The sequence below is a fragment of the Leptonychotes weddellii genome, chromosome 7 (genome assembly GCF_054177405.1).
Source record: "Leptonychotes weddellii isolate Sample4059 chromosome 7, ASM5417740v2, whole genome shotgun sequence".
Classification (NCBI taxonomy): Eukaryota; Metazoa; Chordata; class Mammalia; order Carnivora; family Phocidae; genus Leptonychotes; species Leptonychotes weddellii.
In genome coordinates, this window is record NC_138375.1 from 110,839,647 (window position 1) to 110,853,566 (window position 13,920).

The 13,920-nt window shown below is 54.3% G+C and overlaps 1 protein-coding gene across 4 annotated transcripts in view; it reads left to right on the plus strand.

The window, feature by feature from the left end:
* The window catches only part of PSD2 (pleckstrin and Sec7 domain containing 2), a 54,010-nt gene that overhangs the window by 20,975 nt on the left and 19,115 nt on the right, over positions 1–13,920 (plus strand). For all 4 annotated transcript variants that reach the window (XM_081826982.1, XM_081826983.1, XM_081826980.1 and 1 more), the window contains 5 exons: positions 1,968–2,432; positions 2,861–3,055; positions 5,846–5,926; positions 9,644–9,756; positions 10,491–10,549. In XM_081826982.1, coding sequence (XP_081683108.1) covers positions 1,968–2,432; positions 2,861–3,055; positions 5,846–5,926; positions 9,644–9,756; positions 10,491–10,549 — 913 coding nt within the window. The remainder of the gene's footprint in view (positions 1–1,967; positions 2,433–2,860; positions 3,056–5,845; positions 5,927–9,643; positions 9,757–10,490; positions 10,550–13,920) is intronic.

The following is a 13,920-nucleotide window of genomic DNA, read 5'->3' on the forward strand; positions in this document are numbered from 1 at the left end:
TCTCACTTGAGTACCCTCTGGAGGTTCTACCAGGAATCTCACTTCAGTCCTACTTACTGGCGTTACAGCCCCATTTCTATTATCGTCAGCAGGAGATGGAGAGACCTGCATGTCTTGGAGGTGCTAGTTGGATGAGGAGGAGGGGATGGGACAGGGGAATGTCTAGAAGACCTCAGGGTGGGCTGAGAAAGAAAGTGTATAGAAGTCTTAGTGTGCACAGCTGTGGGTCCTGGCCTGGACAAGCAAGAATGCACAGGTGGCATGCACATGTATGTCTGGCCTATGCATTGTTGTGGATAGAGGAGTGTGTGAACAGGTGGATGTGCATGGGTCTGTGTGGTTTTGTGGCGGGGGGTTGTGTGTGCCTGGCGTGTGCAGCTGTGGGTACACACTTGGGTCTGCACGTCCAGGTCTGGGGCTGAGTGTGGCTAGCTCTGTGGATAGGAATGTGAGTACATGAGGTTGGGTGCCTGTGTGTACCAGGTATCCCATGGCCGTGAGTGTTTCCATCCAGACAGGTCCTAGGGAAGCCACCTGGCTGGCAGTGGGGTGCAGACAGGGGTCTGGGACTTCTTGGAGCGTACTGTTGGTGTTTAGGTGGCATATTTATTGGAGATGGCTGAAGGTGGGGGCAGATGGAAGTTTGGAGATTGGGCTAATGGTCTTCAAGCCTCTATCAGAACCACCTCTCAGGTCTGCTCAGGTGCATGAGAGGGTGGGAGACAGTGGGGTGAGGGAGACCATTCATGGCTCTGATAGCGAGATGAGAGCTCCCCCGAGGGCAGAGATATGTATCTCTTGATCTCGCTCTTTTTCAGTGTCTCCTCTTCCTTACCTGTCTTCCCTGTGCATCTCCCCCGTGGATAAGAATCCTCCCTGGATGCCTCAGTTTATCTCCGTGTGATGCTCTATTCTAGGTGCTGGGGATACATCAGTGAACAGAACATACAAAAATTCCTATTATCACAGAGCTTATGGTCTGGGGGGGTAGATAATAATTCATAAAAGTAATAATTATGTAGTATGTAGGAAGGGGGGGTAAGTGCTTTGGAAAAAATGAAGTAGGAAAAAGGGGCTGAGGCGTTTGGAGGCGGGTCCCGGTTATAAATAGGGTGCTCAGGGCTGACCTCATGGAGAAAGGGATGAGGAAGGAGGGCTTCAGCATGAGGGAAGGGCACTGTGGCAGAAGAACTGCCAGCCCAAAGGCCTCTTGCAGGGACAGGCCAGGGCCCTGCAGTGGCTTTGGTGGTGTGGTGGGCCAGGGGGGTGACAAACATCTGTGCATTCAACCAGCACACCATTCAGCAGGGTTTACTGAGCATGTGCTGTGTGCCGGTGTTCCCTGGCCTTGTGGGGGGTGGGACTGGGGAACAGATGGGAAACAGGGAACACACCATGCGACATGCTGATGGGCTGGGAGGAAGTCAGGAGATACCCTAAGGATGGAGAATAAGGAGAGGGGCCACTGGGGCGGGTGACATGCTCCTGCCCTCCTCAGTCTCTCTGGGGAGGTGACGTTGAGGCCAAGCCTGAGAGCTGCAGGGTGGTCGGCCATGCCGAGAGCCTCCCAGGCTGTGTGGACAGCAAAATTTTGAGCCAGCATGACCCTAGTTGTGCTGGGGGATATCCACATGGCTCTGGGAAGCCTGGAGGCAGAGCCCCCGGGCCACAGTGGAGGAAGAGGCCTCCCATTCATTCATCTAGACAAATAAATGATGCCTACTCTGGGCCAGGCACAGGGCGGGCACTGGGGAGGACCACCCCTGTCTTTTTTCATTGCTGTACCTTAGTACCCAGCCCAGCATCTGGCACCCAGTGCCCAGTAAGTATTGGCTGAAAGAATAAACAGGACACAATCTATGCCCGCTCCTGCCCCCGAGGAGCTCCCAGACACAGACTGGTGCAGTCCCAGCCCCTGTAACGGGGGGCCCCACAGCAGGATGGTGACTGGTCCTTGCCTCCCACAGGCTGGGCGGCCCCGGAGAGCCAGATGTGCGGGATGGCTTCAGTGCTACGTTTGAGAAGATCGTGGAGTCCGAGCTGCTGCGGGGCACCCAGTACAGCAGCCTTGACTCCCTGGACGTGCTGAGCCTCACGGATGAGAGTGACAGCTGCGTCAGCTTTGAGGCCCCCCTGACACCCCTCATCCAGCAGCGGGCCCGTGATAGCCCTGAGCTGGGGGCTGGCTTGGGCACTGGGGACATGGGGTCTGAGGGGGACATGGGAGCAGCTGGTGGTGATGGGGGGCTGGGCAGCCCCCTGCGGTGCTCCATCTCCAGCAGCCGATCAGAGAACGTCCTGAGCCGCCTGTCTCTCACAGCCGTGCCCAATGGCTTCCATGAAGACGGACCCCGGGGTCCAGGTGGGGACGAGGAGGAAGAGGAGGAGGAGGAGGAGGAGGAGGACACAGACAAGTTGCTGAACTCAGCCAGGTGAGGCAGAGCCTAGGCTGGGAACTGGGAGAACCTTTGAGCAGATGGGGAAACAGACTGAGAGGAGGCACAGCAGGTCAGGGCAACCCAGTGCCCAGAGGAGCAAGCCCTCTCCAAGGTCGTGGTGTCCTTCCTCTGTACCCAGACTCCCCACCCCGGTCCTGAGGTTCCATTCTGCCCTTCCAGGCCTTTCCAGCCCGGGTGGGGCCAGGGAGGTGTGCTCTGTGGGTTGTGTAGCTTGTAGTGATTTCGTTGAGGGACTCTTCTAAAAGTCTGACTTGATTCCCTCCTGATACAGTGGAGCTTCTCCCCCTGCTCTGGCCCCTGCATGGATTTTCAGAGGTCTGGGGAGACGTCCCAGACTCTTCCTGGGCCTCTGACCTTGGGCCTCTGATCCCCTTCTCTCTGCCCCCACCTTCCTCGTGCAGCGACCCCAGCCTAAAGGATGGCTTTTCAGACTCGGACTCGGAGCTGAGCAGCTCGGAGGGGTTGGAGCCTGGCAGCACAGACACACTGGCCAACGGGTGCCAGGGGGTCAGTGAGGCTGCTCGCCGGCTGGCCCGCCGCCTCTACCACCTCGAGGGCTTTCAGCGCTGTGATGTCGCCCGGCAGCTAGGCAAGAAGTGAGTCGTCTCCCGTACCCCCCACCCCGGGCAAACCCTGTGTCTTCCTCAGCCTGAAGGAGGTGTGGGTGACTTCTGTCAGGGGGGTCTGATGCCTGGGGGGGGCTCCAAATAGTCCCCAAGAGCTCCTCCTCCTGCCACTGTCCTCATTCCTGGTCTTGCCCTAAATCTGTTTCCTTTCTGGGCTGCCTGGGTGAAGGCCCAAGCTCTCGGGGAGGGGAGGTGGTGGCGGGGTGGTCCCTCAGGGCTGGCGGGTGCAATGTGGCCTGGGTTATGGGACCATGATGATGGTAGTGAGGACAGAGCAGGGGGGCGGGGCAGGGAGGAGGAGAACCTGGGCCTGGGCTGGGTTCCTGGCCCTCATTAGACCCCATTCTCAGTCTGTTGGGACTGGCTCAGGGGGCTGAAGCCGGCAAAGCACAACCCTGGCCTTGGGACTGGGGAAAGGGAACTAGCCAGATGGGAGTGCTGGGGAGGGTGCGGGAGATGGAGTGGGGTGGGGGGACAGACAGGGCCTCTGAGACTGAGGGAATCAGCAGGCACACCCCGAGTGTTTCTGACTATCAGGATGGCCACCTGCCTTTGCCCTTCCTCCAGGGGGCCTCCCATCCCCACATTTAGGTTCTGGGATGGGGAGGCAGTCACCGCTCTCAAGGCAAAGGGGCAGTCTAGCCCCTAGGCCCCAAGTCCAAACTGACTGAAAAAGCTGAGGGTAGCTCTGCTTGGGACCCTCCCCTAGTTTCTCTCCCCCCTTCCTCCTCTACCCTTCTCAGCCTCCACGTTGCTCCGGCCTGCCTCCCAGCCCCAGCCCAGACATCACATCTGACTTCGAAGCCCTACCTCTCCCACTGGGCTGCGTCCCCCACCCCCAACCAAATGACATTCTCCAGGAGCCTAGGTTATGGTCGATCTGCATCCTCTGGTCCTTCAGCCTCTCCTCTACAAGAGTAGCCATCAGCACTTAACTGTGCCTAAGTCTCTCCCATCTGAAAACAAGAATTCTTCCTCAACTCCCCCAGCTCCTTGGCAGCCAGAATTCTTGAGTTTTCTGCCCTGGGTGGCCTCGGTCCACTCCCCCTCTCCACATTCAGCCCCTGGGGCAGGCTTCTCCCCCACCCTCTGCCTTCAGCAGCCGGTCTAGGCCAGGGCCAAGTTAGCAGCCTTTGTCTTTGAATCCGGTGGCTGCTACCTGGCCTCAGTTTACCCCTCCTCAACATTGCAGACACACCCCACTCCTTTCTTTTTCCTTAAGTAAAATTTTTATTATGCAAATTTCAACCATACACAAAACAGAGAAAATATATTAAACCTCCACATAACCCATTACTCAGCTTCAAAGTTAACAACATTCCCCCCCCCCCGCCATTTTGCTGGAATATTTTAAGGCATATTTTAGGCACTCTATCATTTGATCCATAAATACTTTAGTATGTGTCTCTAACTGATAAGGATTTTTAAATATGATCATCATTCCATTATAATTTTTAACAAAACTAATGAAAATTCCATAGAATCTCTAACATTTAGTCTTAGTTTAATATTCTGTCTCAGAAATGCTTCTTCCTATCAGGATGCAAACAAGATACATGCTTTACCTTTGGCCAATATGTCTCTTGAGTCTCTCTCTCTCTTTTTCCTCTTACGTCTCTTAATCAATAGTCTGCCAGGCTGCCTCCTTTTTCTTAAGGCCATGTATCTGTTGAAGAAATGGAGCCGTTTGTCAGGAAGAATTTTCTACGATTGGATTTGGTGTCCCCATGGAGTTACGTCATGCTTTCCCCGTTTCCCCAGTCCCAAGTCTCCTGTAAATGGGAGGGAGAGCTCCGGGCTTGGGTAGGTTCAGGTGGAAATTCATTCTCTTTTCCGACAAGAATTCATCACTCCAATCTTCTCAAAACACTCTCTCTCTCTCTCTCTCTCTCTCTCTCTCGGCCTCTGGGACACTGCATCCCTAGCTCTCTCCAGCTGCTGTTCCTCAGTCCCCTTCAGTGGCTCCCTCTCTCTCCTCAGTTGGCCTCTGCCCTAAGAGGGGCTTCCTCTGATCTCCGTCCTGGGTCTGCACCCTCCTCTCGCTTGGGCTCATCCCCGTTCTCCAAATCATTAACCAGCTGACATCTCTCATGTGGGTACATCCGGCCCCACCTGATGTCCAGCTCTGGACACCTCCCCCCAGGCCCACCTCCTGGGTCATGCACTGCACCATTCCCTCGCCCATGGATTCTGCTTCTGAAATCCCTCTCCTCCCCAAACTCTCTGTCTCTCCGGGAACCCGCCCCTGCAGCCCCCAGGAGTTTCCACTCAGTGGGCGTGTTGCACACACAGATCTGATCCGCTCGCTCAACTCCTCCCTTCTTCACACGCTTCCCAAACACTACTGATCCTTCCCTTGGCCCTCGGGCCCTGCTCCCTACCTCATCTCTTGCTGCCACCGGTCCTGCTCTCTGGCTCTGGCCACATGGCCCTGCTGATAGCTACTTGGACATGTGCAGTTTCCTCTACTGGGGACGCTTTGCATCATCCCTCCCCCTACTCCCTTCACCTCCCTGGCTCTTACTGGCGTATATTATAGGTCTGCTGTCTTCACAGAGACATTATCTCCTTTAGGAAGCCTTCCAGACCCCCCAACCCAAGGCAGGCTGGACTGTCAGAGCCCAACTGGCTGGCAGGGGGAGGCAGCCTAGGGACAGGCAGGTCGGATGGGTGGGTCAGGGTGCCCCAAGGCTCACTGCGCATGTGCCCCTGTTGCCGGAAGTGCTCTCTTCTAACGGACACCTCATGCTCTCCTGACAGCAATGAATTCAGCAGGCTGGTGGCCGGGGAGTATCTCAGCTTCTTCGACTTCTCGGGCCTGACTCTGGACCGAGCGCTCAGGTCAGTGGGGCTGGGATGGGGCGGTGTCCCCATGGGGTACAGGCCACACACCTGGATTCTCATGCCAGCTCTGTCATAAACTTGCTTGTACAACCTTGGGCGAGTGTCTCAACCTCCCCGGGAAGGCTGTGGAGAAGGGGCCATGAGCACGGCAGCAGCCCGGGGCCCCAGTGAGTCCTGGCTCTGTGGTGGGCTGAGTGCAGGAAGGTGGGAATGCCATGATGTGAGGCTTTGGGAGCCGAAGGGCAAAGGGCTTGCCTGCATGGAGTGCTTCCTGTTTGCCAGAGGCAATAGGTCTTTCCGCACCCTTCCGACTTGGCCTAACTACACCCCTGGAGGGTAGGTGTTATTGCTGTTCACAAATGAAGAACCAGCCATTAGGTGAAGTGATTCCCTGCAGTCACTGAGGGAGGAGATGGCAAAAACGGGATTTGACCTCAGGTCCTCTTGGTGTTTGGACACAGACAGTAGCCTTCAGGAGGGTCAGGTGCAGGCTCCGGGGGGTGGTGGTGGTGGTGTGTGTGTGCGTGGAATAAAGTGCAGCCCGGTGTCTAGCAGCCCCTGGTGGCAGGGCCCACAGGAGACAGCATGCCGCGGTCCTTGGGGTGTAGGGGGACAGCGATCTCTGAGCTAAGTGGTCCCCAAATGTTAGATCTTCTGTGTCCCACACACATGTCTCTTACACTTTAAAAAATGTATTTTCCATTCTTGTTTCTCTACTTCACTTGGGATATTTTCTGTTGACCTGCTTTTAGTTCACTTACCCTTTTTTCTGTGTCTAATATGCTGTTAAGTCCACTTACTGAATTTTTACTTTTTATTATATTTTTCAGTTCTAGAATTTTCATTTTGTTAAAATTAAAACAAAATAGATTCTAATTCTCTGGGGGAATTTCTCATTTTTTTTCACTCATTTGCTCCATCTTTCCCTCTCTTTTTGAACATATTAATCCTAGTTATTTCCAAGTCCTTATTTCAAAGCCTGCTCATCCCAATATCTGTATCATTGGAATCATCTATATCTGTTTCTGTTGTCTCTTCTCTTAGTTTTGTGTCATACATCCTGTCTCTCTGCAACCCAGTAATTTTTTTATTAGATGCTGTGTGTTTTGTATAGAATTAGGCTCTAGATTATTGTATCTTCCTCCAGTGAGGGCTTACCTTGTCCTTTGCTAGGCATTTAGAGGGGGCCAGGGGTTGCACTCCTAATCCAACCACGGCTGAGCTGAGGAAAGGCTGCACCAAAGTTTGGTAAACTCAGGGATCCCCCATCGTCTTTCCACTAGAAGTCTAGTGTGTTCACTGGGGCCTCTCCCTTTGGTGGGTCCTGAATCCTAATTGTGTTTCCTCAGTGTGGCAAGAGTGTCAAAAAACAAAACAAAACAAAACAAAACCCAGTCCCTTTACTTCTCAGAGGCTTTCTGCTTAGTTTTTTAGCATCCTGCCCCTCACATCTTCAGAATTTGGCAGACGTCTCAAAGGGAAAACCGGCTGTATAGTCACGGTCCCTTAGGTCTCCAGGTTTGTGTCTTCAGCTCTGTGAAGCCACCAAGTCTTCTGCCTCTTGCCTTTGCCCATAATCAGCAATGCCCCCAAGGAAAAAGCAGCTATAGATGAACCCCTCACCTCAGCTCTCTCCTCTCCAGAAGTCTAGCCCTGTGGTCCTTGTGGCACCAGTGGCTTCCAGAGAGCTTAAGAGAGATGTATTCTGTCTGGCTTATCTCAGGTTCTCAGGGGAGGTGTTGGTCTGCTGCAAGGTGCTCTATCCTGAGCTGAGTCTGAAGTTTGCTTTGGGATGAGGGAGAGTGGTGGGAGAAGATGTTCAGTGGGTCAGGTCATGATCAGAGGCCTGGGTGCTGTGCTGGAGAACCTTGTATGCCAGCCCAGTAGATACAGGCTCAACCGCAAAGGCACTGGGGAGCCACAGAAGGTATTGGGTGTAAAGCAGTATTTTGGGGGGTAGGGCTGGCGGCCTTTGATCTGGAGGCATGCAGGCTTCTGAAGAAGGTCTGGTGGGAGAGGATAGTCTTGAGGTGGGAGAGGATAGGCCTGAGGTGGGCAGTGGGGCCAACGGAAAAGATTGGTGTGAGGGGTCATTCAGAGGATTGAGTAGAGGGATGGGTGGTGCCGAAGAGCAGGGGAGTGGGTAGGCAGTGGTGAGGCTGACCCTGGGGGCCGCCTCAGAGTTTGGTGGTGGCTGTGTTACACTGGGGCTTGGTGAGGACCCTTGGAGAAGGAACGTTTGGACTGGGGAGTGGGAGCTGGGATGGATGGCTTGTAGAAAGGACAGGTCAAGGCTGGGATGGGGGATGGATTTTAAAAAGTCCTAGTGGAGTGTGCTTAGAGGAGGGAGGGGCAGAGCTGGGTGTCAGATGGGAGGAAGAGAACAGGGAACAGGAGAGACCAGGGCGGGGAAGGGGGGGCTAGATGGCAGACAGCGTGTTTTTGTATGGCTGTTAACTGACTGGGATTGAAGAAGAGCGTGGTCTGTAGTTTGGGATGCCTTGGGAGGCTCAGAAGGTAAGGGCTGGCCAAGATGGGCTCATAGGGCCCAGGGTGCCTTAGGAGCAGCAGGAGAGAGCATAAAGCAAAGTGGACTTTCCAGAAACCAAATGAACCATAGTGAAATTAGGAATGAACTAGTCTCAGGAACCCTGGATAGATAGAGGCTCAAATTCGCTCAGTTTGCAGTTTTGCTTTCCAAGAAGTGTGTCTAGGCCCCATCTCCCAGCCCCTGTGGTTTTGGGATCAACTCTTAGGGCCCCTGAGAGCCAGTGGCTTTTGAAGTGGGCCAGGAGAGGGGGGCAGAGCTGCCCAGGGGAGGAGGGAAGGTCCTTGCAGACAGCTTCAGCCTCCCCAGAGGCATGGAGCCGTGAAGGTGCCTGTCCTGTCCAGGGTGTGAATATGGTATGGGAGACAAGTGAGGGGGAGGTTGGAGGGAGGGGAGGGTGGTGGGAACATGTCCTGGGAAGGACAGAGCAGGAGGAGCTTGGTGCTATCCTGAGTGCTCTGGGGAGCCAATGACAGGTTTTAAGCAAGGGTGAGTCTCAACTGCATGTGTGTTTAGAAAGGCCACTCAGTGTCTGCAGGGAGGACGGGGGGTGCAGGGGTGCCCCCGTCTGGAGGCCGCTGTGAGAGTGCTGGGCATATGATGAGGGCAGAGGAGGAGGAGGGTTTGAGATCAAGGATGAAGAACAAGTCACTGGCAGCTCAGACTTGGGGTGGGGGAAGGCTGAGGGAGGCCCAGATGGGGCTTGGGGCTTGGCCGGTGGCACATCTGGTGAGGAGCAGGAATGACTGAGGAGGAGCAGTCTGGGGGGACAGGTGTGGCCTGTGCAGACCTCGCCAGAGAGAAGGGAGAGAGAAGTGGGCATTTATCCTGAATAAGGGCTGATGGCAGCGCCGAGGGGCTCATCTGCCTTTGTTCTTCACACTCTGTCCCCTGCCTACTTCCTGGAGGACATTGAGGGCTGAAATTCTAAAGCCCCCTAGCCTCCACACCCCAGAAGCTATCCTGGGGAAGGTGCTGGGGCACGGGAGCCCTGGCTCCTTCCGGCGGGTTTACGTGCGGCGCGTGCGTGCGCGTGCGTGCGCGTGCGTGCGCGCGTGCGCCTGGTGGTGGTGGTGGTGGTGGTGGTGGGGATTCCTGCCCTGGGTGAGGAGCCGTACTGACTGAGGGACTCTAGAGGTCGGCAGCATCCTTGAATTGCCCTCCAGAACCTTCCTGAAGGCCTTCCCGCTGATGGGGGAGACGCAGGAGCGTGAGCGGGTCCTGACGCACTTCTCCCGCCGGTACTGCCAGTGCAACCCGGAGGACAGCACCTCGGAAGGTATGGCTGCCTGCCCTAGCTGCTGCTCCGCGGGGCCGCGACTTCCCCCCCAGCCCCGCCAACTGCCACTTCTGTCCTGCTCACTATACATGGAATACAGGAACTAGGGCACCTGGAATGGGGTCTGCTTGCTGGACAAGAGACCTTCCAAATGTCTTGCCTGTGGTCATTCTCCGTGCCTGGAAGTCCTCTGTCCCAGATTTGGTCTTGTGGTGTTTTGTTCTCCGTGGTCCCCATCGCGACGCTGATTCTTGGTGCGGTGGGAGTCCTGGTGCGGAGGCCTGGGGTGGGGCCCTCTTAGTCCACTTAGCAGCAGGATTTTCCCTGTGGACGGACCTGAGTCCCAGGACCAGGGGGACGAGGCCACTTATTGGAGGAGACACAGGCCACAGTAGGGACATAGTCCAGGACCCAGAGCCACTCCCGGGTCTGAGTGTCAAGATGAGTTCGGTCACAGGAGGCAGGAGTCTGGCCTATAGCAGGCCCAGGGTGCTCACGTCCCTCTGAGGGGAGGGGTTGGCCCTGACCTGGGGCAGGCAAGTGACTCTGGTGCTGTGGTGGGTATGGGGCAGGGAGCATCCCATAGGTCCTGGGCCCTGAGGTGCATTTGGCTGGTGGCTGGCCTATTCCTGTCTCCAAGGCTACCAGGTTGGCTCTGTCAGGAGACAGTTGGGTGACTGGGTTTGGAGAAGAACTGGGTCCTTACACTGAGGATGCCACCATCTCTGATTTAGATGGGATCCACACACTCACCTGTGCTCTGATGCTGCTCAACACGGACCTGCACGGACATGTGAGTTGGGGGAGGCAGGAAAGGGGCGTGTCCTCTCACTGACCCACCCCATGTTGTCCTGGGGCTCGCCCTTTCTCCCGCCCCCTTCCTGACACCTGCTTGCTGGCCATGGTTCTTTAAGCAGACCTGGGAGTTGGGCAACTTGGCTTCTAGACTTGGCCCTGTCTTTATCTATCTGAGATCTGCCTGGGTCCCTGCCCCCAAGCAGGACAGTGAGAACAGCTGAGGCACGGGGGAACTAGGGTCTGCTAGATAAGATGTGCCCCCCGCCCACAGCTGTGTCGACTCCAGGCATTGCTAAAAGATCTCATGCTCTACCCCTACCTACAAGAGCCACCCCCGGGGCTACCCTGTCCTGCAAGTCCGAATGTGGCCCTCCTTGGCCCAGGCAGCCCCTACCCGTCAAATGGTAGGTCATGACCTCCCACCACCAGGCAAACAGTGATGTGACAGGTGGGTGCTCCAGGCTATGAGGCTATGTTCTCTCAGCCCCGGGCTTCCTCAGTTTGCTTGTGGCTCAGTAACTCCTTCTTCTTTCCTCCATCTGCTCCGGGGACCCCCCTCTTTGGGCTCTCTTGCCCTCCTTCAGGTGGTAAGTGTAGCTGGTGGTGTGCATGCCCTGTGAGCCCAGACCCCCCCATCTCCATGTTCCCCTTCTGTGTTCCCCATCACCTCATCTGGCCCTACCAATCACTGCCCCGTCATTGCTCACCTAGCAGTACTCAGAGCCCCTCTGTTGGGTTGGGGATCTTTCATTAACTCCTGGGGACAACAGGCCAGCAAGTCTGGTTCTGGAGTTAATCAAGAAAGCCCAGGGCACAGAGTGGAAGAAAGAGCTAGGACAGACCCAACTTCAGATCCTACTCTTGCCTCCATGTGGAAGCTCTGTGACACTGGCCCTCTCTGCGTGTCAGGTGGGAATAATGATTTCCTGACAAGTGTCCTGGGCAGAACAGAGAGAATTAATATGCACAACACCAAGTGTCAGGGTCTGGCACCTAGTGAGGATTTTATCATGAATAATGTCATTACATAAGAATAACAATGGTATCCATTACTGATATTAAAATTTGAATGACGGAGAGCCCCAAGGCCTAGCCTCCAGATCCCTGCAGGGTCACGAATATGAAGACTGCAGCCTGATGGCAACCTCAGCAGGCCTGGGTACAGTGGGACACCTGGCCTGGGAAGGGTGACAGCCTTGGTGACCTCGGCATAGTCATCCTGTGATGACTTCCATGTGTCTGCCTGGGCTGGCAGCCTGAGCGTGGAACAGGAGAGGAAATGTATATACTCCATGGGAATGTCACCGGAGCTACTGCCCATCAACCAGCTAACGTTCTCCCAGGAGGGCTCACTCTGTTTATGGAGAGCAGGTGTTGCTAGCATACCTCAAAAGGAGCCCTAAACATGCCTCCTGCCTCCCAGCCCCATCTTTGGCCGAGCTTGAGGGCAACCTCAAGACCCAGTTACAGCTGTGCTAAGTTCTGGAAAGCCTGCTCCATGGTTAAGAACGGCAGTAGCCACTATCCAGTGACCCCTCAGGCCACGGATACCCCTAAGCTGGGTGGGCCTTAGCTGCACCACCCCCCTCCCCCCACCCCCCTGCCCCACATCATTGCCTGTGGCTGAAAAGAAACATCAGCCCCTTCCCAGAGGAGAAGTGGGTGGGACAGGATGGTGGTATCTGCAGCCAATAGACCTTGAGGATCCCCGCATTCTCTCTTGAGGCAGTATTGCAAAAGGATCAAGAGAAAGGGTTCTGGGTCAGAGTCCCCTGTATTTCCCCACACAACAGCTGTATGGCCTGGGGCAAGTTACTTACCTCACTAAATCTCAGATTGCCCATCTCACACTTCCTGTAGCTTCAGGAGACCGCAGGTAGCCCAGGGCTTGTTGCAGTTCTGTGAGCTCTCCAGAGGCCCCCCGCGGGAGCAGAGCTCTCCCCTCTGCTCTCGGCGGCTCTTCGGCATCTCAGGAACGTGGGGCCTGCGAGGGCCCCAGAAACAGCTCCGGTCAGAGAGGGAGGCAGTAAGGCTGCTGACGGAGGGCTGGGTGCATGTTCTTCAGATGCACAATTTTAGTAGATGTTTCATGTGGGCTTGAAAAGAAAGTCCATTCTGCAGCTGGTGGTTGTCATGTTCTGTATGTGTAGATAAGGTCAAGTCTTTTAATTGTGTCGTGCAAGTCTTGTACATCCTTAATAACTTTTTATTGTGGTAAAGGACACATAATATTCCGTTTTAGCCATTTTGGAGTGTGCAATTCAGTGGAATTAAGTACATTCACGTGGTGTGCAATCATCGCCACTCTGTACTTCTAGAACTTTTTCATCACTCCAAAAGGAACCCTGTGCCCATTAGCAGTCACACCCCATTCTCTCCTCCCTCCAGCCCCTGGCAACCACTGATTTGCTTTCTGTTTCTATGGATTTGCCTCTTCCGTGTATTTCATGTGAATTCAGTCATACAATATGTGGCCTTTTGTGCCTGGCTTCTCTGACTTAGCGTACGTTTTCAAGGTTCGTCCATGTTCTAGCATGCGTCAATACTTCATTCCTTTTTAGGACCAGATAACATTGCACTGCACGGATAGACCACAGTCTGTTTATGCATTTACCTGCTGATGGATATTTGGGTTGGTCTGCCTTCTGGGTATAGTGAATCGTGTTGCTGTGAACATTTGTGTACAATTTTTTGTTTGTTTGAACACCTGTTTTCAATTCCTAGGAATAGACTAGCTCCCTCACATGTGAATTCTGTGCTTAACTTTTTGAGGAACTGTGAAAATGTTTTCCATAGTGGCTGAGACGTTTTAAATTCCTGTGGCCAGTGCACGAGGCTTTCTGTTTTTCCACATCCTCATTAACACTCCTTCCCCCCCCCCCTTTTTTTAAGATTTTATTTATTTATTTGACAGAGAGAGACACAGCGAGAGAGGGAACACAAGCAGGGGGAGTGGGGGAGGGAGAAGCAGGCTTCACGCAAAGCAGGGAGCCGGATGCGGGGCTTGATCCCAGGACCCTGGGATCACGACCCGAACCAAAGGCAGACACTTAACGACTGAGCCACCCAGGCGCCCCAGCACTCCTTTTCCTTTTTACTGATCGATGTCCTAGTGGGTATGAGGCGGTATCTCATTGTGGTTTTGGTCTGCATTTCCCTGATGACTAGTGACGTTGGAGTATCTTTTTGTGTTTTTTTTGGCCATCTGTACATCTTCTTTGGAGAAGGATCTATTTGAGTACTTTGCCCAATTTTTTTTTGGATTTTAAAAAATTTATTTAACAGTTGTAGTAAAAAATATTTTAAATTGTGGTAAAATACACATAGCATAAAAGTTACCATCTTACGTAGTTTAGTTCCGTAGTG